General features: G+C 42.8%; 1 protein-coding gene across 2 annotated transcripts in view; it reads left to right on the top strand.

The window, feature by feature from the left end:
* The window catches only part of LOC124596569, an 87,949-nt gene extending 63,690 nt beyond the window's left edge, over nucleotides 1-24,259 (top strand). Inside the window, exons 2-3 of one of the 2 annotated variants that reach the window (XM_047135756.1) lie at nucleotides 17,539-17,670; nucleotides 23,853-24,259. In XM_047135756.1, coding sequence (XP_046991712.1) covers nucleotides 17,539-17,670; nucleotides 23,853-24,025 — 305 coding nt within the window. In that variant the 3' untranslated portion in view covers nucleotides 24,026-24,259. Of the gene's footprint in view, nucleotides 1-17,538; nucleotides 17,671-23,849 lie in introns of both variants that reach the window. The other variant, XM_047135755.1, reaches the window with a different exon arrangement.
* The last annotated feature ends 704 nt before the right edge of the window (nucleotides 24,260-24,963 follow it).

Raw genomic sequence — 24,963 nt, 5'->3', positions numbered from 1 at the left:
CGGGAGGCCGGGTGGACGTACCGCCGAATTGCTCAACACGTGGGGCGTGAGGTCTCCACAGTACGTCGATGTCGTCGCCAGTGGTCGGCGGAAGGTGCACGTGCCCGTCGACCTGGGACCGGACCGCAGCGACGCACGGATGCACGCCAAGACCGTAGGATCCTACGCAGTGCCGTAGGGGACCGCACCGCCACTTCCCAGCAAATTAGGGACGCTGTTGCTCCTGGGGTATCGGCGAGGACCATTCGCAACCGTCTCCATGAAGCTGGGCTACGGTCCCGCACACCGTTAGGCCGTCTTCCGCTCACGCCCCAACATCGTGCAGCCCACCTCCAGTGGTGTCGCGACAGGCGTGAATGGAGGGACGAATGGAGACGTGTCGTCTTCAGCGATGAGAGTCGCTTCTGCCTTGGTGCCAATGATGGTCGTATGCGTGTTTGGCGCCGTGCAGGTGAGCGCCACAACCAGGACTGCATACGACCGAGGCACACAGGGCCAACACCCGGCATCATGGTGTGGGGAGCGATCTCCTACACTGGCCGTACACCACTGGTGATCGTGGAGGGGACACTGAATAGTGCACGGTACATCCAAACCGTCATCGAACCCATCGTTCTACCATTCCTAGACCGGCAAGGGAACTTGCTGTTCCAACAGGACAATGCACGTCCGCATGTATCCCGTGCCACCCAACGTGCTCTAGAAGGTGTAAGTCAACTACCCTGGCCAGCAAGATCTCCGGATCTGTCCCCCATTGAGCATGTTTGGGACTGGATGAAGCGTCGTCTCACGCGGTCTGCACGTCCAGCACGAACGCTGGTCCAACTGAGGCGCCAGGTGGAAATGGCATGGCAAGCCGTTCCACAGGACTACATCCAGCATCTCTACGATCGTCTCCATGGGAGAACAGCAGCCTGCATTGCTGCGAAAGGTGGATATACACTGTACTAGTGCCGACATTGTGCGTGCTCTGTTGCCTGTGTCTATGTGCCTGTGGTTCTGTCAGTGTGATCATGTGATGTATCTGACCCCAGGAATGTGTCAATAAAGTTTCCCCTTCCTGGGACAATGAATTCACGGTGTTCTTATTTCAATTTCCAGGAGTGTAGATAAACAGGTAGTTCCATTAACGAGGCGTCTTACGCACTGCTCTGACCTCTTCGATTTCCTTCATAATTATTGTGCTTCAAGGTCAGCGCCCAGTCATGAATTTCCAAATACAGTAAGACATAATTCTCAGACTTGAAAAAAATCTTGTTGTAAAATCATGTTTCCGAGCTCTGTTAAGTGCAGAACATTTGCAACTCGTTCGTATCTTGGTTATCAGTCAAACGTACTCTCTTCGGTGCTACAAAGTCCAAAACTGAAACGATAAACAGAAGTTTAGCTGATAACATGAATGTCTGGTACTTTTAAAATCGCTGGTTCGAATATTGCTAGTAGCAACTTCTTTCTTACTCTTATTTGGATTCCATGATAATTAACAAATAGAGATGTCAATTAACAAATATCGAATCATTGCGTTTTATAAAAACATTTTTCTGCTTCTAATTATTAATAACATAAATTTGCGAATACGCAATATATTAAAAGCTGATCAGAAATGCAAAGTGCGAAATACAAATTAAAAAACTTTTCTATTTCTAGAAAGTGAATAATATTATTAATATACATTACTATGTTTTATTTAAGCATTAAGATACTTAGCATGTCTGTATCAAATTATAATTTAGCTTCATAAATTAAAAAGAACCAGATATTATTAGGATTTAATACTTATCACTTGATATTTCTATTTTGTAATAAATGCAGAACTCACACAAAAGTAAAAAAAAAAAAAGAAATTGTTGCCACCAGCATGAATCGAATCAGTGACTTTACGGTTACCAGACTAACACTCCGCGCTCTGCTACAAACTACCACGCAAACAAATTCCAAAATTTTCTGTACTTAAACCATTATCTTCCTGTGATCTGTTTTTAGACTCTATTGATTTTTATTTTATTACTAATATGTGGAGAACTTATATTGAATTCCAATTATTGTACTGTAAATCTACGTTACTGACAGTAATTTTGTATTTTCTTTATTAGTGAGTATTTTTCATACACTTTAAAACGAGATCAGAATTGCCCCAAATGGACCACGTAAGCTTTTTTATCCATTACACGTATCGATCACTTCTTAATGTCTGTTGAATCAGGTTTTGCAGGAAAAAGTTCATACAATAATACTGCAAGTAATGGCCTATATTACTGATTAGCCAGCGTAAACACAAACTATCTATTTTGATATCACTGGGAGGAAACAGGATCGTCTTTTGAGATAGCTGTAACAAACACAACAATTCTAGTAGGGGAACTGGTGAGTGAAGTTCACTTCATTCACTGACGGGCAATAAAATGCAGAAAATGCAAGCAAACTATGGCGCAGCGTCCAACGAAATTACAGTGGATGAAGATTTTCAGATTATAGGTAATGATAATTTTGAAGGCCTGATTGCAAATGTTGATGTGGTTGTTGTTGCTCCGGATACTGATGCTCTGACAGATGAAGCTGAAGCACTTGATGGTGCAACAGGTACTTTTAATGTTTTGGATACTGCTGGATTGGTGGAAGTTCATTTAAAAAAATGGTTCAAATGGATCTAAGCACTATGGGACTTAACATCTGAGGTCATCAGTCTCCTAGACATAGAGCTACCTAAACATCACACGCACCCATGCCCAAGGCAGAATTCGAACCTGCGACCGTAGCAGCAGCATGGTTCTGAACTGAAGTGCGTAGGAGCGCTCGGCCACAGCGGCCAGCAGTTCATTTTCAAAGTACAGAGTACACTCGTTTTGTGGATAATGAAGTAATGAGTGCCAAAGGTGGAGTGAACTCAAGCAAACAGTAGAAACTTTACAGCCAACTTATAGTAAAATGAAGCCAGTATACACTGCAACTCCTGTAAATGAGCTTTCAGCTGATGCAGCTCTAGAAGAAATGAAAAACAAAATTAAGGATCTCACTCTAATTGAGATTGGAGAAATGCTTTTGTTTATATCGTGAGGGAGTCAGTGCGATAAGCAAGTTGTTCTAAGAATACATACGAGTTCTCCTTCTACGCGAAAGAACTGAGAGTATTCCTAGGCTTACTTCTTTTGAAATGATACCGCAGACTCCCATCAGAAACAGAAATGAAAAGTGCTTTCTTCAAGAAACAGAGCACTTCCAAAAGTTGCCTCGAGGCGCTTATGAATTTGACATTGTTCGAAACCGGTCAGTTTGAAGTAATAACAGCAACAATCGGCAGACTGATAAAAATGTTCAAACTTACCATCACTTTTTTGGCGGGCATCCGCCTACTTACCTGTTTGATGCGTCCTGTCACGAACTCACATTTTGTGCCAGCCTAGGCGTAGAGCTTGCACCCCGCGCCCTAAAATTATTTGTTGGTTATATTCCAGTCTCTGTCATTCCCTACAGTTTTTACCCTCTAGAAACACCTCTAGGAGAGGAATTCGTGGCCGGCCACATCGAACAAGTGGGAAGACTGATGATCCCCGTCAAAACAAGATCATCCGTCTAGTACAACGGGAGTTATTCACTTATGTCTTAACACATGTCTCACCCTCTCGTCCATCCTTCTCGTGAATGTGTTTGGAACAACAGCAGCAATCTACAGATGGAAAATGAATCAATTTTCTACAAGTAGGTGCTGCGGATTACTCCCTGCCGACAAGCATGTCCAGTTTTGAATATGTTATGTTTCAAAACAGACAGGAAGTCATCTACCTAACATCGAAGAGTTAGCTGACGCAGCAACTTGTGCCGACAACTGGTAAGTTTTCTTGTGGAAAGGATGCGAGATAAGTGAATAAGTAGATTCATCCGCTTGGCCGAGCAGACCTGCATCCTCAAGTGCGGCAGGCACAGTATTTGGGGGATAAGTAATGTGCATATTGCCTCCAGAACAGCTACCGATCTCCTCCAGAACATTGTAACGTTTATGGATGATTAAATCAGCACGTCTATTGAAGCAAGGGATGTGTTTCAGCAGTAACCTTCTATAGGATGCAGTACTGAGGTCAGCCGCTTGTACAGTCACGCGTTTACATAGTGGCGAGACGAACTACATTGCCTTATAAGCAGAACAAGTAGTTTTATATTGCGTCAACACTCAAAATATGTACATAATTCTTTCGTTAAAATGGACAAAGTGTGTAAGATAATACGTAATTTCACAAAAATATTTAATATAATATTTCACATGAAGCAATAATTTCAGCTTAAATCAACTTCTGAATGGCGTTACATCTTAAAACGCATTTAAACGCACCAGAAGCACGAAAACTACCTTAAGAACTTATATTTTACATTAGTCAATTTGTTATTTTGAAACTAAATACTGCGCTAAAAAAGGAAAACTATTTTCGGTCTCATCAGTTTAATAAAATAACCCCCTTCAGTGAAATTGCTACGGTACCTTGCCTCAACTTTCATTCGGAACTGTAATGAACAACCAGCTGCTTCTCCGAATTATCCGCGATCGTAAAATGTCGCCGATTAGAACGAATGCTTTTGAGTAAGAAAGTGATCTCTTCGCATCACATGGTGCAGATTATGAGATATGAATATTTTCCCGGAGAGAAGTTCACTGGAGTGTCTTCTTCTCCCCACTCGGGGAGATAATAGCAAAACTTGAGCAGCCTGTAATTCTTGCAAAAAAAGAACAGCACACCTGCCCAACACCACCTCTAATGTCAGTCTGCTTGATTTGACATTCACAATAATTACTAACAATTTCTGCTAAGGCAGCCCGATAGATTCTAACTTTTTAATACTCCTGCCGAAGCAGCCGAAGTCTATGTGAACGTGTGTTAGGTCATTTTTGATTTTGGATTCAGTGAAAGAATTTTGTGCCTCCCGTACTGAAACTGAAGGTTGTTTCGGAAATATGTCATCACAGATTTCACTGCTAGAAAATTTTCATTAAAATAACCGACAGCTTCAGTACTCGCACCCCGTCTCGCTAGGAGAGACTAGGGCGGCAACGCTACATTCGGCAACTATTCTCTATAGAGCGACATACGATATGATGTTTAGAAAAACATTTTCTTGGTGTACGAAATTATTTTATTTACCTCTGAGCAGCTTCCGTGCATTTCGTCTGCTATACATTTCAATGCGTGGGTCGGACGGTTAACGTGGATTAAATGTGGGTAGCGTACACAACGATATTCACAAATGAGCTACTGTGTTGCCCAGCATTTTGCTTGAAATTGGTCTGAGGACTCATATCCTTCGGTCATGTCAGTAATGAAATCGTGAATGAAACGTCACTGCACACCCGTTGTTTCGTGGACGGCTATATATATGCGGTGCCCATTTATATAGCACCATACACTTTTCAAAAGCTCCTGCTGCAAAAATCTAAATACCTTTTCCTTAATTGAAGTGTCTAACATGGATGTTGGCACGAACCCTAGTGGAGCATATAGCACGAAAAAATTCATTTGCCCAATTTGTACTCCTTTGCATCAGCGTCAACAACATTTTCTTCTTAGAGTACTGCACTGTTTTTATCTTTGCGTGCGGATCACTGCGTACACGTTGCTGAAGTTAGGACTTCTTACTGTATGTTCGACATGGGATAATCTCAACATCATTAGTGGAAGGGTGGTCCATCCTAACACAAGATCTAAATTTAGATTATGATTTTAAGCAACAGGAGGAATCATGAACACAAACAACCATGAATTTCTAAGAAATACTGTGTGGCAAATTTTCTTAGCGCCTTCTCTCTCCAATTCTTAATCACTAGTAGCAGGAAAACTTCGGAACGTTAGTAGTGTGTTTGTCCGACTTTTAATCTCGAGACATCACGAAGCTATACCACGCACAACAACGGTTTGTACACTACTAAGCAGTACTAATTTTGTGTCTGCTTTGCTTCTTAGAACTGAAATTCCGAATCTTAGAGAATTAAGTAAAAGAATCCAAATAAGAGTGAAATTAAACACGTTTCATCACACCAGAACGTTATTTTTACAAATAATTTATTTCTTGCCTTCAGCTCTTCTGGCAGATCGGATATGGATATTTTTCTAAGGGGGCGGCGGCCTGCTGAGGGTGTATGGAAATATGAAGGAGGGCAAGAAAGCAATATTATGTAATTTAATTTATCATAAAGTTAAAATATGTAAAACATATATTTATGTGAATTATTCAGAAATATGCAACAGTAAAGTATCACTGGCTGCATATTTCGTGAGCATTTACCCGTTTCACGCGGGTAGGATCAGAGGAAAAATGGTTCAAATGGCTCTGAGCACTATGGAACTTAACATCTTAGGTCATCAGTCCCCTAGAACTTAGAACCACTTAAGGGGCTCCGGAAAGGCTCAAAATCATGAAAAGTTCAATTTTTACTTTTTTGCGTTTTCTGAATCTGCAGACTATTACCTTTTAATAGATATATAATTTATACAATTCCGAAGACTACAACTATTTTTAAATTTTTTTTGAAATGTGTTCTACATGGGCGTGACCCACTGTGGCGCTGTTAAACTGCTGTCAAACGGTATTATTAACGTCCGTGTTCATCAGGTACATTTTAGTGATGTGAGATAAAGTATGTGTTGTGGCTAACCTGTGATGGTTCAATATATATCGCTGGTGTGATTGTCGATTGTTTCATGTTTATTTACTCTGTCGTTATCTCGAAAATATTCGTAATTAATTCTGTTTCTTGAGTCTCTGTTTTGTTGAAGTATAATAATGAGTAAAAGTAAAGTTATTAGAAATCCTCTGAAGGCTTTTAAGAAAAGGAGAAATGTTGGAAAGCCAAAGGTATGTGTTATTACTGTAAACAATAAAGACGATAACCAAGTGAGTGAACCTAACCTCTCAAGCACACCTGCCCATAGCAGTCAAAGTGGGAAAGAAAATACTTCACAGAAGAAGCTTGGTTCAATGAGTGAAAACTATGAATGTTTTATGGGCGAATCGGATGTGAATGAAATATTAGATATGTCGGTTCTCAAAGGAATTTTTTCAAACTGTGTAAGATGTATTCATTGTAGTGAAGTTGGTCTGGAACTCTCCATAATGAAGCACGTAGGACTTGCTAGTGAAATACAACTGAAACGTGATAAGTGTTCATACATGACCACCTTTTGGAACAGTGTTGCAGTAACTGCAACTGAAGAAAATGGTAGCAAAATCTACGAGCACAACAACGAGCGATGCTTGCTTTAGACAAGGAACGCCTTCGGGCTGCAGACAGGGCTGTAAAGAGTCTGGAAATACAAGCAAGAGTAAACAGGAGGAGGAACAAGAGGAAGCTGGAGGAGGAGTTTGCAGAGGATGAAGATAATCCATCCTATGGACCTGGAATGCACTAGAAGGTTAATCCAATCTTTGTCGCTCGATTCCCAAAACTTTTATTTTCTCATACTAATTACATGTTTTCTATGGATCTTCCAAACATATTTATTTCAAACTTTCAGTAAATGTTACACAGTACCTTCTGCATAATTTAACACAGCCTTTTTCCAAAAAACTGTATATTTTTGAATATATAAATAAAAAATTACAAAAAAATGTTGTGAATTTTCATTACAATTGAAAAAAAATCATCTTTAATAACTGAACTAAAATTTTGTAAAATCCCTGTGTTAAGTTGTAGCCCATATTCCAATAAATAATCTGTAAAAAGTTCAACTTCCTACCTCAAATACTTCGTGAGGAAAGATGTAATTTATAAGCGTTATTTTAACATTGCAAGTATAGGGCGTTCCGGAGCCCCTTAAACCTAACTAACCTAAGGACATCACACACATCCATAGGATCAGAGGAAAAGAATATGTAATTACATAAAAATTCGGGCTCTGCTTGGGTGAAAATGCAGTTCCTCGTCTTCCCCTGTATTGTATTGAACAGGGGACCTAGGAACGACGCAGTGGCTTTATCCCCGCCGTAGCCCTCAGTGGTTAACAACCCCACAATAGGCCACAGCAGTCCACTCATCCTACCCCACACCGAACCCAGGGTTATTGTGCGGTTCGAAACCTGCTCAGAAGTTTCGCTGTGCTTGTTATCATCAGCAGATAATTACGTTGATTGTACCACACAACCAACAAAACTTCAAACAATCATTTTTCAAACGTAACTGACGCTAATAGGTCTCTATCACACAGAGTTTGTACAGAATTCGTATGTACTCCTCGATAAGAACATAACTGCTGAGAGATGTATGGAAGACTTCCCAGTCTGCCATGATAGATAATAGATCTAAGATGACTGAGTGAAAGTCGTCCTCCTCCAAGAAGAGAACAGCCACTCACCATGTGTCAAGTACTTGTAGGTTTATATCTGAATTACACAAGAAACTTTATAATGTGTCACGAAGGGTAAATCCTGTACCAGTATCATTCGTATAAATAAAAATATCAGGTGTTTCATTAAATATTCATGTACGCTCTACATTTAATGTCGAATAGAGGAATGTGTTACCCCATTAATCAAAGCTTTGCAGCTTTCCGTATGACGAACATTCCGTGTGACATATGTCTCGCAACGTGTCACGTAAATTAACATATTTTATTATTGTGTAAAAGACCGCATTTGTTTATTGATGATGAACGTAACTCATTTCTCTAAAGCAGTTATTAGGAGGGATTAAGTTGAAACAAAATATTTTGCTCAATGTTTAATTTATGACATACAGTGTATTGCTTCTGAATAAACAAATTCTCATTTTTAACCTTTTGCCTTTGCTGAGCTTTTGTTTCAGATTTATCTTTTGCTACCCTACTCGGAATAGGTAGAAAGAGTTTACAACAACTCGCAATGGCGGCAATGGGGAGACGGGCGGAATGAAAACAGTTGACTCTGCAGATGAATGACAGCGGAGATTAACGAGGTGAACGGGAAACCAACATAAGTCCCAAGGCGTAGCCTAGCTGTCTACAAGTATATCATAATCCAAGAGAAAATCAAAATCTCAAGACGTAATCGCGCAAATTTTTGTATGTCCATCCATCTGACTGGATGTCTTGGGGACCACGGCCGTCTTTTACTGTAAGAAAATGAATCGTCTACGGGCGTCGTAAGACCTTATTTATTGTTGGTAGTTGATGGCGTGTTCTCTCATATCGATACTCGCCCTAGGCTGGAATGCAGATCACTCTCGGATGCTAAATCTGTGACCAGTTAGATAGCCGTTATGTGTCCGGACTTTAATATATTTGTATACGAATACCCATGTTATTTTACTTAGTCAGTAGTTAAGCAGTCGAAGAATGCTATCAGTGTTTGATAATTGTACACTCCTGGAAATGGAAAAAAGAACACATTGACACCGGTGTGTCAGACCCACCATACTTGCTCCGGACACTGCGAGAGGGCTGTACAAGCAATGATCACACGCACGGCACAGCGGACACACCAGGAACCGCGGTGTTGGCCGTCGAATGGCGCTAGCTGCGCAGCATTTGTGCACCGCCGCCGTCAGTGTCAGCCAGTTTGCCGTGGCATACGGAGCTCCATCGCAGTCTTTAACACTGGTAGCATGCCGCGACAGCGTGGACGTGAACCGTATGTGCAGTTGACGGACTTTGAGCAGGGGCGTATAGTGGGCATGTGGGAGGCCGGGTGGACGTACCGCCGAATTGCTCAACACGTGGGGCGTGAGGTCTCCACAGTACATCGATGTTGTCGCCAGTGGTCGGCGGAAGGTGCAAGTGCCCGTCGACCTGGGACCGGACCGCAGCAACGCACGGATGCACGCCAAGACCGTAGGATCCTACGCAGTGCCGTAGGGGACCGCACCGCCACTTCCCAGCAAATTAGGGACACTGTTGCTCCTGGGGTATCGGCGAGGACCATTTGCAACCGTCTCCATGAAGCTGGGCTACGGTCCCGCACACCGTTAGGCCGTCTTCCGCTCACGCCCCAACATCGTGCAGCCCGCCTCCAGTGGTGTCGCGACAGGCGTGAATGGAGGGACGAATGGAGACGTGTCGTCTTCAGCGATGAGAGTCGCTTCTGCCTTGGTGCCAATGATGGTCATATGCGTGTTTGGCGCCGTGCAGGTGAGCGCCACAATCAGGACTGCATACGACCGAGGCACACAGGGCCAACACCCGGCATCATGGTGTGGGGAGCGATCTCCTACACTGGCCGTACACCACTGGTGATCGTCGAGGGGACACTGAATAGTGCACGGTACATCCAAACCGTCATCGAACCCATCGTTCTACCATTCCTAGACCGGCAAGGGAACTTGCTGTTCCAACAGGACAATGCACGTCCGCATGTATCCCGTGCCACCCAACGTGCTCTAGAAGGTGTAAGTCAACTACCCTGGCCAGCAAGATCTCCGGATCTGTCCCCCATTGAGCATGTTTGGGACTGGGTGAAGCGTCGTGTCACGCGGTCTGCACGTCCAGCACGAACGCTGGTCCAACTGAGGTGCCAGGTGGAAATGGCATGGCAAGCCGTTCCACAGGACTACATCCAGCATCTCTACGATCGTCTCCATGGGAGAATAGCAGCCTGCATTGCTGCGAAAGGTGGATATACACTGTACTAGTGCCGACATTGTGCATGCTCTGTTGCCTGTGTCTATGTGCCTGTGGTTCTGTCAGTGTGATCATGTGATGTATCTGGCCCCAGGAATGTGTCAATAAAGTTTCCCCTTCCTGGAACGATGAATTCACGGTGTTCTTATTTCAATTTCCAGGAGTGTAGTTATTACTTACACTAAATCCTGTCAGAAGTTTGGATGTTTCTGATACTTTCTTGTGTAGCTGCTTCCAGATGGTATCCCTCGATGTACAGATTCCCGTCAATTATTACTGTTTTCATGACGACAATAGGAGCATATTGCTAAGGTAACAGTAAAGAACTAATTCAGCCGAAGGTCTAACTACAATGAGGGGCAGGCGAATGCTTCAGCGCAATTTTATGCTTAAGTTCTTCAAGTAATATTCTATGGATTCGAGCAGTGCCTTTTTATGGTAGGAGGTCACAGCTTTAATTTCGCTGCACTTAAAATGTTATCCTACAGTTTCATTCAAGGCAGAAATTTTGCAGTATGGGGCTAAGAGTTCGGTGTTCGAATACATTTAGAGGCTAAGGCAACAAATTTTACCACGAACTCCATATCCACCCGCTTGTAGAGCGATTCGCAAAAACTTCATAAGCTGCAAGATTAGGAAGAAGAAGTCTGAGAAAAACTATTCTGCGGAGAAGTCGATATATTGTACTATACTATTATGAGCCTAGGTGGGGATAGAAAATTTGAGTGTACATTAGATATGCAGTCAAAGTACACATTGGGTTGATCTGTCGTAGCTTTTTTTATGGAAATATTCCGACATTAGCCTTAGGTGGTTTGTAAACATAACACCGGGGAGGATGGAGAAAGATTTGAACGTTCGTCCTGACTCTAACGTAACCTCTTGACCGTAATGTAACCTTTGATACCTTGTTATAATATGACATGGTGTGAAGGAAGGCAGTTCAACTGTAAATAATACTATTAGCTTAAATATATTCATCAAGATTCTTCATATAGTCTGATTCGATCTATACTCCTGGAAATTGAAATAAGAACACCGTGAATTCATTGTCCCAGGAAGGGGAAACTTTATTGACACATTCCTGGGGTCAGATACATCACATGATCACACTGACAGAACCACAGGCACATAGACACAGGCAACAGAGCATGCACAATGTCGGCACTAGTACAGTGTATATCCACCTTTCGCAGCAATGCAGGCTGCTATTCTCCCATGGAGACGATCGTAGAGATGCTGGATGTAGTCCTGTGGAACGGCTTGCCATGCCATTTCCACCTGGCGCCTCAGTTGGACCAGCGTTCGTGCTGGACGTGCAGACCGCGTGAGACGACGCTTCATCCAGTCCAAAACATGCTCAATGGGGGACAGATCCGAAGATCTTGCTGGCCAGGGTAGTTGACTTACACCTTCTAGAGCACGTTGGGTGGCACGGGATACATGCGGACGTGCATTGTCCTGTTGGAACAGCAAGTTCCCTTGCCGGTCTAGGAATGGTAGAACGATGGGTTCGATGACGGTTTGGATGTACCGTGCACTATTCAGTGTCCCCTCGACGATCACCAGTGGTGTACGGCCAGTGTAGGAGATCGCTCCCCACACCATGATGCCGGGTGTTGGCCCTGTGTGCCTCGGTCGTATGCAGTCCTGATTGTGGCGCTCACCTGCACGGCGCCAAACACGCATACGACCATCATTGGCACCAAGGCAGAAGCGACTCTCATCGCTGAAGACGACACGTCTCCATTCGTCCCTCCATTCACGCCTGTCGCGACACCACTGGAGGCGGGCTGCACGATGTTGGGGCGTGAGCGGAAGACGGCCTAACGGTGTGCGGGACCGTAGCCTAGCTTCATGGAGACGGTTGCGAATGGTCCTCGCCGATACCCCAGGAGCAACAGTGTCCCTAATTTGCTGGGAAGTGGCGGTGCGGTCCCCTACGGCACTGCGTAGGATCCTACGGTCTTGGCGTGCATCCGTGCGTCGCTGCGGTCCGGTCCCATGTCGACGGGCACGTGCACCTTCCGCCGACCACTGGCGACAACATCGATGTACTGTGGAGGCCTCACGCCCCACGTGTTGAGCAATTCGGCGGTACGTCCACCCGGCCTCCCACATGCCCACTATACGCCCTCGCTCAAAGTCCGTCAACTGCACATACGGTTCACGTCCACGCTGTCGCGGCATGCTACCAGTGTTAAAGACTGCGATGGAGCTCCGTGCCACGGCAAACTGGCTGACACTGACGGCGGCGGTGCACAAATGCTGCGCAGCTAGCGCCATTCGACGGCCAACACCGCGGTTCCTGGTGTGTCCGCTGTGCCGTGCGTGAGATCATTGCTTGTACAGCCCTCTCGCAGTGTCCGGAGCAAGTATGGTGGGTCTGACACACCGGTGTCAATGTGTTCTTTTTACCATTTCCAGGAGTGTATATTGTCAGCGCCTAGACATCTACTTGATCACTCTGCAATTCCCAAATAAGTTCCTGACAGAAGGTTCGTGATACGACCTCCAAACTATTTCTCTGCCGTTTCCCTGTGGAAGCATCACTGGAAAAAGAGAACTTTCCGCGCTAGCTCTGATTTCTCACATTTTGATATGATGATCAATTTTTCCTATGCTTGTCGGCACCAACATGACATTTTCACACTCTGAGGAGATGTTAATGATTGAAAATTCATGTGAATATCCTGGCACAACGAAAACCAGTTTTGTTCAAATGATTTCCTTCAACATTCCCGTATCATATCCGTGGCTCTCTCCAGTATTTCGCGATAATTCTAAACGTGCTGCCCTTCTTTTAACTTTTTCGATGTTCTCTGTCATCGAAGATGCGGGTTCCACACCGGACGGCAACACTCCAGAAGAGTGTGAGAAAGCGTAATGTGAGCAGTCTCTTTAGTACATCTGTTGCAATTTCAAAGTATTTGCCAATAAATCACCGTGTTAGGTTTTCTTCCTTCATGATATTACCTATGTGATCGTTCCAGTTCAAGTTATTCGTAGTTGTAATCCCTAAGTATTTAACTGAATTTACAGCGTTTGGATTTGTGTGATATTACATGTAACAGAAGTTGAGCAGAATCCATTGAGTACTGATGTGGATGACCTCACAATTTTCATTATTTAAAGTCAATTGCCACTTTTCGCAAATCAAGATATTGTGACTAAATCATTTAACGATAGGTTTAGATCATCCATGGTTACAGTGTGTATTTATTGTAATCTTTAATGCCGCAATAAATTCAAATCTTCTGATTCTTTATCGTAATGCTAACCGCTGTTATTCGCTATTTTTCTACAACGGTACAGCGAGTGATCCTAATTAATTGAAGCGCTATCGTCTGGGACCAACAGAGAAAGTGAAACTGCACTGGCGCTACTCCTGATACGTGAAGCTTAGCTACGGCCAACCCCTTTTATGAGGAACCTGAAACAGTAGCAAGTACAGTGTTCTGTGGTAGCTAGAAATGATTCTATGCTATTCATTATGTTCGTCATCGAATTCTGCTGGGTAGTTAAAGTGCAGTTATTCATGGAGGTCCAGTGTGGGCTCTAACTATCGTATGGCAGCGAAACTTGGTAGACATACGGTAATACGTTAATATGGAAATGATTTACGCTGGAAAGAAATTAGTTACAGTCTAGACCAAGAGGTGCAAATCTTGCGCTGTGAATGCAAGAAAGACGTACAGAAATGTTACCATATGTAATGAATTAGGAACGGGATGTTTGCAGAAAAGTTAAAACAAGTTAGGGAGACAAAATGTTGTTTTCATTACTAATCACCGCTTACATATTTTTTTTTCAATATGAGCACCGGGACGTCGACGAAATGCTGCAACCGCAAAACGACGCGTCAAAAGCGCCAGATTTTGCAGCTGCTGGCTGGTTCCGCAATACCGCACTAGTATATCTACCTAGTTTCGTTGTCGCACTGGACCTGTAAGAGTAGTTGCACTTTAATTATACCCATCTGGTATATACTCTCTCTCCCTCTCTATGTACTTTCACGTGTATGTAGGTGTATCTCAGCGCTGCTACATACGTACTATGTACAGGCTGTTTTTGGTAAATATCGACAAACTGCATTAAATGACAGCTGAGATGATAAGGAGCGAATAAATTTAGTATGGATATAAGGTCGGAAATGCGTTCCAAGGGAGGAATATCCACTTGAATGTGGGGATAACAATCTTTGGCGTTGTGAATAGGATGGATACAGAAATCACTAACACTGTGGTGGCTTGTGAGGCGAACCACCCACAAAAACTGTCGCTGCAGAGGCCGGAACGCTTTGTAAGTGGTACGGATAGTGGAGAATGTCCCTCAGGATAGTCTTGATTTCCCCATGCTGACGTGCCACCTAGCTGGTACTGGTACTTGGGTCTCATTATACAGTGTTCAACACTTTTTCCCTCCATCACCTTCAAGAGGGAAAAGTCATCCTGTATACGCTGTTGGGTATGTAAAAAGTATCATTATCGACGGTGATCAGTTTGTGATGCATTATAATCAAAAGTTTAGATTATCCTGGTGTGAGAAGAGGAACCTGGAAAATCTGCAAGCGGAATCGAATGAAAACGGGACATATGGAAAAAAGTTAGTAAACTATTTACTATTTCAAAAGTAAAGGCAATGATTGTGAATACGAGGTGCGGCTAGAAAAAAACCGGACTGATGCTGGAAAAAACATTTATTTACAATTTCATGTTATCTCCTTCAATGTACTCTCCTCCTCGGTCTCTACACCGCTCCATACGAATTTTCCACTGTTCATAGCAATGCTGCAGATCATTTTCGGTAAGTCCATACATTACTTCCGTCGCTTTTTCTTTTACTGCTTCAACAGTCTCAAATCTAGTTCCTTTCAAAGCTGACTTGACTGTAGGGAAAAGCAAAAAGTCACAGGGGGCCAAATCAGGTGAGTAGGGTGGATGATCTAAGATGGGAATGTTGTGTTTTGCCGAAAACGTCTTCACTGACAACGCACTGTGAGCTGGGGCATTGTCTTGGTGAAGGATCCATGACTTTTTTTCTCCACAAATCGTTCCGTTTTCTCCGTACTCGCTCACGTAGGGTAGCCAGGACGCTAATGTAGTAATGCTGATTCACTGTTTGTCCCTCTGGTACCCAATCAATGTGCACAATCCCTTTGATGTCAAGAAAAACAGTCATCATTGCCTTGAATTTCGATTTTGACATTCGTGCTTTTTTTTGTCGTGGAGAACCAGGAGTTTTCCAATGCATCGATTGGCGTTTAGTTTCGGGATCGTAAGTAAGAAGCCACGATTCATCGCAAGTAATAACATTTTGTAAAAAGGTGGGATCACTTTCAATGTTTTCCAGGATGTCAGAACAAATCATTCTTCGGCGTTCCTTCTGTTCAATTGTGAGATACTTCGGAACCATTTTTGAACACACTTTGTTCATGTTGAAACTTTCATGAAGGATTGCCTAACACTTTCCTTGTCAACTACTGTTAACTCAGACACTGCCCTGATTGTTAAACGGCGATCTTGTCGAACAAGTTTACCGATTTTTTCAATGTTTGCATCAGTTTTTTTTGACAATGGTCTGCCAGTGCGAGTGTCATCACTGGTGTCTTCGTGGCCATCTTTAAATCGTTTAAACCACTCAAACACTTGTGTTCGCGATAAACAATCATCGCCGTACACTTGTAACATTACAAACGTTTCAATTGCAGATTTTCCTAGTTTGAAACAAAATTTGATGTTAACACGCTGTTCTTTCTGTACACTCAACATTTTCCGACGCACAGATAAAACGTCAACTACTTAAAACAGACGCCACGGGCAGACTGAGTGCAGGAGGCAGATGAAACTCGAGCAGTAGGCGGAGCAAGAGTCACGTGACAGGCCACGCGACTTTCAGCCTTATTGCATTCGTTTTATTGTTTCACCAGTACTAGTCCAGTTTTTTTCTAGCCACACCTCGTACATTTATCGCACTGTGAGACAAGTCAGTCAGTACTCTCATGGAAAAACATTTGCGGTGCCTGCAAAACGATGATAGTACTCATGCGTGCAGCTCCTCGTCTGAAGTATATCGACCACTATAACTATCTTTCTTCAGAGCACCAAATGCATGGGGATCGCACGGGACGGGGGGGGGAGGGGGGCTGAAGGTCGGGTTGGGTCTGTATGATGTCGAAGGACTTGCCAGTGATACTTGTGTAGCGTAATCTAAACAACATTGGCAACAGGTGGGGCTGCCCACATACAGTCCCGATCTCTCGCCGTGCGATTTCTATATTTTTGGAGCCCTGAATAAAGAAATTTGTGGGTGTTGATTTGCTTCGGAGGAAGTGCACGCCTGGATACAGTAATGGCTCCGTAGTCAATCGCAAACATTTTTTTCCACGAGGGCATTGACCGTCGTGTCGCACAATGAGATCAATGTATTAACGTTATGACTATTACATTGAAAATAATAAATAGTTTACTTATTTTCTTTCCATTTATCTCCCATATATTTTAGAGAGCGGGTCAGTGGTTGGGACATGTAGTACAGGTCAGTAATGCGAATCATTATCGTCTCAGAAATAACTGTAGGTTATGAGAAAACATGCAAAAATAAACACCATATGTGCTTTGGTGAATAGTTTAGCGTGTGTTGTGCCTCTACCTTTCTTTTTAACCATGTACTTTGCACATATTTGCCGACATTAACACGAAATTTCTAATTGTTTTCCTACGCTACAAATACTTAGATTCCACTTCATTGACCCTTGTGAAATATTCAAAATGTTCAACAATTTCAACAAAAATTCACATTTTTACGTTTCATTGCTGTACTAGAATCTTTATGCCTCCAGTGGGTGTCACTGTAGGAGTTGTGGGAACGCTACTGCCACACACTGGTGCAAGAGGTCAGGCACTTGCCGACTAGAATGAAGATGATGTGGTGTAGAATGTCCAGTGATGAATACTTGCTGTTCCAGGAGCGGCGCTGCGGTGCTACCACTGCTACTCCAGCGAGGACTCCACGTGTGGCGACCCTTTCCTTCCCGGCAGCGTTCCTCTCGTCGACTGCTCGCACCCTCAACAGATGTGCGCCAAGATTACCTACTACGGTAAGAGCTCGCAGATGCCGTGAAGTTGTTTGTTGTGATGCGCGACAGACGTTTCAGTCATCCTAAAACTATTTTTGATACTTTACGAAGTTCACAAATACAGGCATAACGCTTTGGGTACTTTGAAAGCAGACAATTTTATTGAAAGCTTTCAACGAGGATCATCGTTGTTTATTACGGCACGTAGAGTTTTAGTGTCACTCACAGGCCCTTTTAAGATCAAATTCTGCAGATATTAAAAGTATTTCATAATTTTTAACATTTTTATGCAGCGACAGCAACTGATATTGTTTATAAAAGAATATTCAGCCTACAGTTGCAGGTTAACTTTATCGTTAATCTAGGTTTCATCGTTAGTAATAACGTCTTCTTCAGAACCTACCAAAAGTTAATATTATAATGTGCTAGTAAATTATATTAGATATGGTCATCATACAGGATGCAACGTGTAGTACTTACATAAAATATTATTTAAATGTTTGCCTAAAACAAGCCATGTCCTAAGTCAACTGTATAAAACTTGATGCATAACCATAAGGTTTTGTCACTCCTATGAAACAAGCTGTAGCAAATTCACTTTAAGCCCGTTGTATGGGCCTCGTCGTGTGACTAGAGACTGCGGACCGCGAGGGCTTCGCCGTCTGCCTCACAGAGGGCGGCGCGCATACGCGGGAGGTATAGAATCAAACTCTTATTACGCACGCGTTAGAAAACGAGTCAGATAACGCGTATGAACATCTGTAGGAAAGGTTCTATAATTATAGAAACTGTAATGGTCACATGCATTATGAATTATTGTAAACCTAATATAGGCTGGAAGCCTTCGAAGTATGCCCTATTTTTTAGATACAGTTGATCGTTCAGTAAATTGCCTCTATCTGTAATTAGGTGTGCATAAATTTGTAGTTCCTCAAGCGTGTCGAGTCTGTATCCCTTAACTTCATGATGTAGTAGCTCTATGTTATGGTTATGCATCAAGTATTATAAAGTTGACTTAGGACATGATTGTTTTAGGGAAACATTTAAATAATATTTTATGTAAGTACTGCACGTTGCATCCTGTAGGATGACCATATCTAATATAATTTACTAGCACATTATAATATTAACTTTTTGCAGGTTCTGAAGAAGGCGTTATTACTAACGTTGAAACCTAGGTAAACGATAAAGTTAACCTGCAACTGTAGGTTCAAATGGTTCAAAGGGCTCTGAGCACTATGGGACTTAACATCAATGGTCATCAGTCCCCTAGAACTTAGAACTACTTAAACCGAACTAACCTAAGGACATCACACAACACCCAGCCATGACGAGGCAGAGAAAATCCCTGACCCCGCCGGGAATCGAACCCGGGAACCCGGGCGTGGGAAGCGAGAACGCTACCGCACGACCACGAGATGCGGGCTGCAACTGTAGGCTGTATATTCTTATATTAAAAGTATTCTTGTCCTGCGCACTTTCCGGAAGTAATTTTCACTCAGCATAGTTGTTTTGGCATATGTGCTGAACCAGAGTCGAACCTGCAACCATGCCTTTCACTGACAGTGCTCTAGCGAATGATTTATCCTGAGGTGACTCCCTCCCTTCCCTCACAGCCTAACTTCCGATAGTCGGTAAACCATTGTCCAGTTCTCATTCGACACATAGTATTAATGTACGTAAACTCAACGTAAAGCATTAAAACTTAATGGTCACCCTATAATACAAAGATCGATGTACAGCCTCTACAGCAGTTGATCTGAACATGGTTTGTGAGTCCCATTTATAACTTTCCCCGCCTAGATTTTGCTCATGCCTCATGCCTCAGACCACGTTGCTTGGGCGTTCTGAGGTCCACGTCTTTGAATACGGTTCACTCACCATTCAAAGTTATTACGATTCTGTACTTCTTCCACATGTGCGTATTTTCAGAGGTGAATTCGGCTATGACTTCATTTTTAATGGGTGACTGTGCGACTGCATCGAACAACGCAAGTGGAAGAGCTCTCTGAACGAGAATACATTGGAAAATTGAATGGCCTATCTTTTCCACTGATTTAAAAGCCGTCGGGCTCGTGTAACACTCGTTCGGGGACAATTGCGGCATATCCACATGCACCAACGACCAACCAGCAGTTTTTACATGCGCTGGTGAAAAATAGAACGCCCTACCACAAGAACTCCTTATTAAACTTGTGGCCAGCGTGAGAGCATGCACGACCGTCCGTAGTGATCCCACCCCATGTTAACAATCATGTCCCTCTTTTTGTAATGTCGAGAGGATAGTCATGAATCGCGGCGACTTCAGTGAGATTATTGCCTTTAAATAGAAGTGTCGTTTCTGTATGTCTCATAGCAGATTCTTCCAGTTACTTCTTGCACTACATATACTGTAACAGCTCTTTCTACGTATGATCCTAGTACATCGAAGTATGTTATTTGACAGTGACACATCATGCCAAAGCTACTTTTGTCCTTAAGTTCAGTGCACCAGCGTGTTCTCACTAGTGTTTTTTTCTTAATATTTTAGTTTTTGAGTCATCATTCTTCTGACTTATTTCATCCGGCCGGCCACGAATTCCTCCCCTCTTCATCTCAGAGTAGAACCTGCAATCTACGTCGTCAATTATTTGCTGGATGTATTCCAATCTCTGTCTTCGTCTACAGATTTTACCCTCTACAGCTCTCTCTAGTACCATGGAAGTCATTCTCTCGTGTCTTAACAAATGTCCTATCATCTTGTGCCTTCTCCTTATCAGCTTTTTCCACATATTCCTGCCCTCTCCAATTCTGAGTAGAGCCTCCTCATTCATTATCCTATCTGTCCACCTAATTTTCAACATTCGTCTGCACTACCACATCTCAAATGCTTCGATTCTCTTCTGTTCCGGTTTTCCACCAGTCCATATTAAACCACCATACAATGCTGTACTCCAGACGTACATTCTCAGAAATTTCTTCCTCAAATTAATGCCTATGTTTGATACTAGTAGACTTCTCTTGGCCAGGAATGCCCTTTCCAGCAGTGCTAGTCTGCTTTTGATGTACTCCTTGCTCCGTCCGTCATTGGTTATTCTGTTGCCTAGTGGTGACCATCACTCCTGATGTTAAGTTTCTCACTGTTCCCATTTCTGACACTCCTCATTACTTTCATCTTTCTTTGATTTACTTTCAGACCATATTTTGTACTCATTAGACTGTTCATTCAATTCAGCAGATCACGTAATACGTCTTTACTTTCACTCAGGATAGAAATGTCATCAGCGCATCATATCATTGATACTTTTTCACCTTGAATTTTAATTCCACTCCTGAACCTTTCATTTATTTCCATCATTGCTTCCTCGATGTACAAATTGAACAATAGGGGCTAAAGACTCCATCCCTGTCTTACACCGTTTTTAATCCGAACTCTTCGTTCTTGGTCGTCGACTCTTATTATTCCATCTTGGCTCTAGTACGTATTGTATATTATCCGTCTCAGAATTTTGAACATGTTTCGTCATTTTGCATTGTCGAAAACTTTTCCCAGGTCGACAAATCCTATGAGAGTATCTTGATTTTCTTTAGTCTTCCTTCCACTATCAACCGCAACGTGAGAATTGCCTCACTCGTGCCTATACCTTTCCTAAAGCCAAACCGATCGTCATATACCGCATCCTCAATTTTCTTTTCCATTCTCCTGTATATTATTGTTGACAGCAACTTGCTGCATGAGCTGCGAAGCTGATTGTGCGACAATTATCGCACTTGTCTGCTCTTACAGTTTTCGATGTTGTGTTGATTATATTTTTCCGAAAGTCAGATGGTATGTCGCCAGACTCATACATTCTACACACCAACGTGAATAGTCTTTTAGTTGCCACTTCCCCAAATGATTTTAGAAATTCTGACGGAATGTTATCTATCCCTTCTGCGTTATTTGATCTTAAGTCCTCGTGAGCTCTGTTAAATTCTGACTCTAATATTGGATCCCCTATCTGTTCTAAATCGATTCCTGTTTCTTCGTCCATCACGTCAGACAAATCCTCCCCCTCATAGAGGATTGCAATGTATTCTTTCCACCTATGTAATCTTTGCTCCGCAGTGGAATTCCCGTTACACTATTAACGTTACCACCTTCGCTTTTAATGTCACCGAAAGATTGTGTTAACTTTCGTGTATGCTGGGACTGTCCTTCCAACAATCATATGTTTATCGATTTCTTCTGATTTTTTTTGCAAATATTTCATCTTAGCTTCTCGGCACTTCCTTTTAATTCCTTTCCTAAGCGATTTGTACTTCTGATTTTCCTGAGTTTCCGACAACATTGTTGTATTTCCTTCGATTAACTGAAGTATTTCTTCTGTTGCCCATGGTTTCTTGGGAGTTACCTTCTTTGTACCTACGTTTTTCTTTCCAAATTCTGTTACGGCCCTTTCTACAGGCGCCCATACCTCTTCAACTGTACTGACTACTGAGCTATTCCTTATTGCTGCTCATATAGCCTTAGAGAACTTCAGTCGTGTCTAGTCATCCCTTAGTACTTCCGTATCGAAGTTCTTTGCGTATTGATTCTTCCTGACTAATGTCTTAAACTGCAGCCGATTCTTGATCATCACTGTCTAGTGATCTGAGTCTATATCTTTTACTGGGTACGCCTTACAATCGAGTATCTGATTTCGAAATCTCTGTCTAATCCTGATGTAATCTAACTGAAATCGTCCCGTACCACCTGGTCTATTCCAAGTATGCATCCTTCTCTTGTGATTCTTGAACAGAATATTTATTACAGAACTCGATTAGTATTTCTACTGTCTCATTCTTTGTCCCAAGCCCATATTCGCCTGTAACCGTTTCATCTACAACTTCCCAATGTATTCCAGTCCACCATGATTATTACATTTTCATCTCCTTTTATTTGCTGTATTACCTTTTCAATATCCCGATATACTTGCTCTATCTCGTCGTCTTCAGATTGAGACGTCAGCATGTATACCAGATCTATCGTTGTCGATGTTGGTTTGCTATCGATTCTGATAAGGACAATCCTGTTAATGAACTCTCTGATCTACCTTCTTATTTATAACGAATCCTATTTCAGTTACACAATTTTCTGCGGCTGCTGATATTACTCTATACTCATCTGATCGGAAATCCTTGTCTTCCTTCCATTTCACTTCACTGACCCGTACCATATCTACACCGAGCCGTATCATTTCCCTTTTCAGATTTTCTAGTTTCCCTACCAAGTTCAAGGTTCTGACTTTCCACGCCCCCACTCAAAGAAAGTTATCCTTTCCTTTATTATTCAATCTTTTTCTCACGATCGCCTTCCCTGCAGTACCCTGCCGGAAATCCGAATGGGCGACTACTACGGAATCCTTTCCCAATGGAGAGATTATCATGACACTTTTCCAATTACAGGTCACATGTCCTGTGGATACACATTACGTGTTTCCTTTGTTTTCTGAATCCTCTTGCCGTTGATCATTGCTGATTCTCCCATCTTTAGGGCCAGTTTTCCACCTCTAGAAGACGAGAGTGCCCTGAACCACTGTTCGCTCCTCCGCCCTCTTTGAAAGACCGTTGGCAGAATGAGAATGACTTCTTATGCCAAAAGTCTCCGCCGCCAATGCTAATAATTAATCATAATTTAAGGAGTGACCGGTTTCGAACCCGGGGTCGAAGACGTTTCGATGACGCTACCCCTAAACCACGGGCGCAAGTCCCGCCAGTGTTTGTTTCCGCTGTTATTTGTGATGCATCCAAAATACTGACGTAAGAGGAGACTATGTCGAAAAATAAGTGGATATTGGTCTAAAAACCATTTTCTTGTGTTATTGTGAGGTGAATTTTCATGGTGACCCCGTAAACAAACAGACGGCACAGGAACTTGTTCTGTTTTCCTTTCATTATAATGCGTTAATCAACCACAATATTATTGCACCTGAAGTGAAGGTGCTTTGCTAACTCGTGTGTTTATTTGTGCGCCTGGAGCCGATTAGAATCTGTTCTGCTGTTTTAAAGACCAGGCAACTTGCCGTGAAGCTGTTCGTTCCACAGTACATACAACTGTTGTAGTGTCACCAGGCGTTTCTGATAACGGCCATAGGAGGCCAAGTGCAGTAGTATCGTGGTTGAGTAGTACGGTCTTACGTGTAGATGTAATTCCGTTTTATACTTTTGCAGCTGACTGGGAGGACATGTCGGTTTGTTAGCAGAGTCGCGGGACTGGGTGGAGAGACGGTGCGCCTTCATGGGGGGCTCTGGAGCGTGGCGCAGTGGCCACGTGTACACGTGTGGCGAAGACGGCTGCAACATGGCGGGCCGCGCCACTGGGCAGGCTCTGCTGCTGCTGTTGCTTCTGCTGATGGCGGCAGTCACTGTCTGGTGACAACATCAACGATGCTGCACAGACCACATCAACGATGCTGCACAGACCTCATCAACGATGCTGCACAGACCTCATCAACGATGCTGCACAGACCTCATCAACGATGCTGCATAGACCACTGCTGTCTCCAGCTGGCAGCAGCGAATTTCTGTTCTAGATGTGGTGATGAACACAACAGAGAAACAATGGCATCGAAGAATGAACTAGTCTTCTCTCCTTATGGATCTGGGATATCATGCACTATATGTGTGAAAAGTGCGTGACAGTTTAACAGTGATCATTACCATTATACATTTTTGTTACATTTGTTTTATTTTTAATAAACTATGTAGTGAACAAAACAGAAATATAGTATTTCGTGTTTGTAAACATAGATGAATGTATCCGTTATCGTCTGAATTGGGAGGGTAATTAATTCTTAGGATCGTGAGCTAATCCGAAATTATTCTAACATAGTGAAAGGAATAGTGTTACTGAAATCAATGAGTGGCGGTTAAAAGAATTTTAGCAAACTAATAACCGTCCACGTGCTGAAAGAACAGTGGTGATCAAACTACAGGCCGCGAGCTCCATGCTGCCCCCATTAAGTGTTTGGGCATTCCGCTGTTTTATTTTACAATAACAAGCCTCTGGCATCAACGTCAACAAACTTTAAGAGGTTCTTAAGAAGGTAGTTTCCCTGCTCAGTATTAAACAAAAATGCTTACAGAGACAGTAATATATTATGATGGGCTTAACTTTAGTTGACGTTAGTGGATTGAGGTATGAATTAAGAAAAACTGGCTTCTTACCTCAGGGCCAGAGGAATATGAAGCGCGGCTACTGCGGAGTTAGAGGACGCAAGAGGGAGAATATTTTGACCTGCAGTCCTGACAACTAATTGGCGTAGGTTCCTCCTACTCATTAGCGCTTATGGTCTATATTTCAAACGAAAAAAA

The sequence above is a fragment of the Schistocerca americana genome, chromosome 2 (genome assembly GCF_021461395.2).
Source record: "Schistocerca americana isolate TAMUIC-IGC-003095 chromosome 2, iqSchAmer2.1, whole genome shotgun sequence".
Taxonomy (NCBI): Eukaryota; Metazoa; Arthropoda; class Insecta; order Orthoptera; family Acrididae; genus Schistocerca; species Schistocerca americana.
This window is presented reverse-complemented; position numbering and strand designations above follow the sequence as displayed.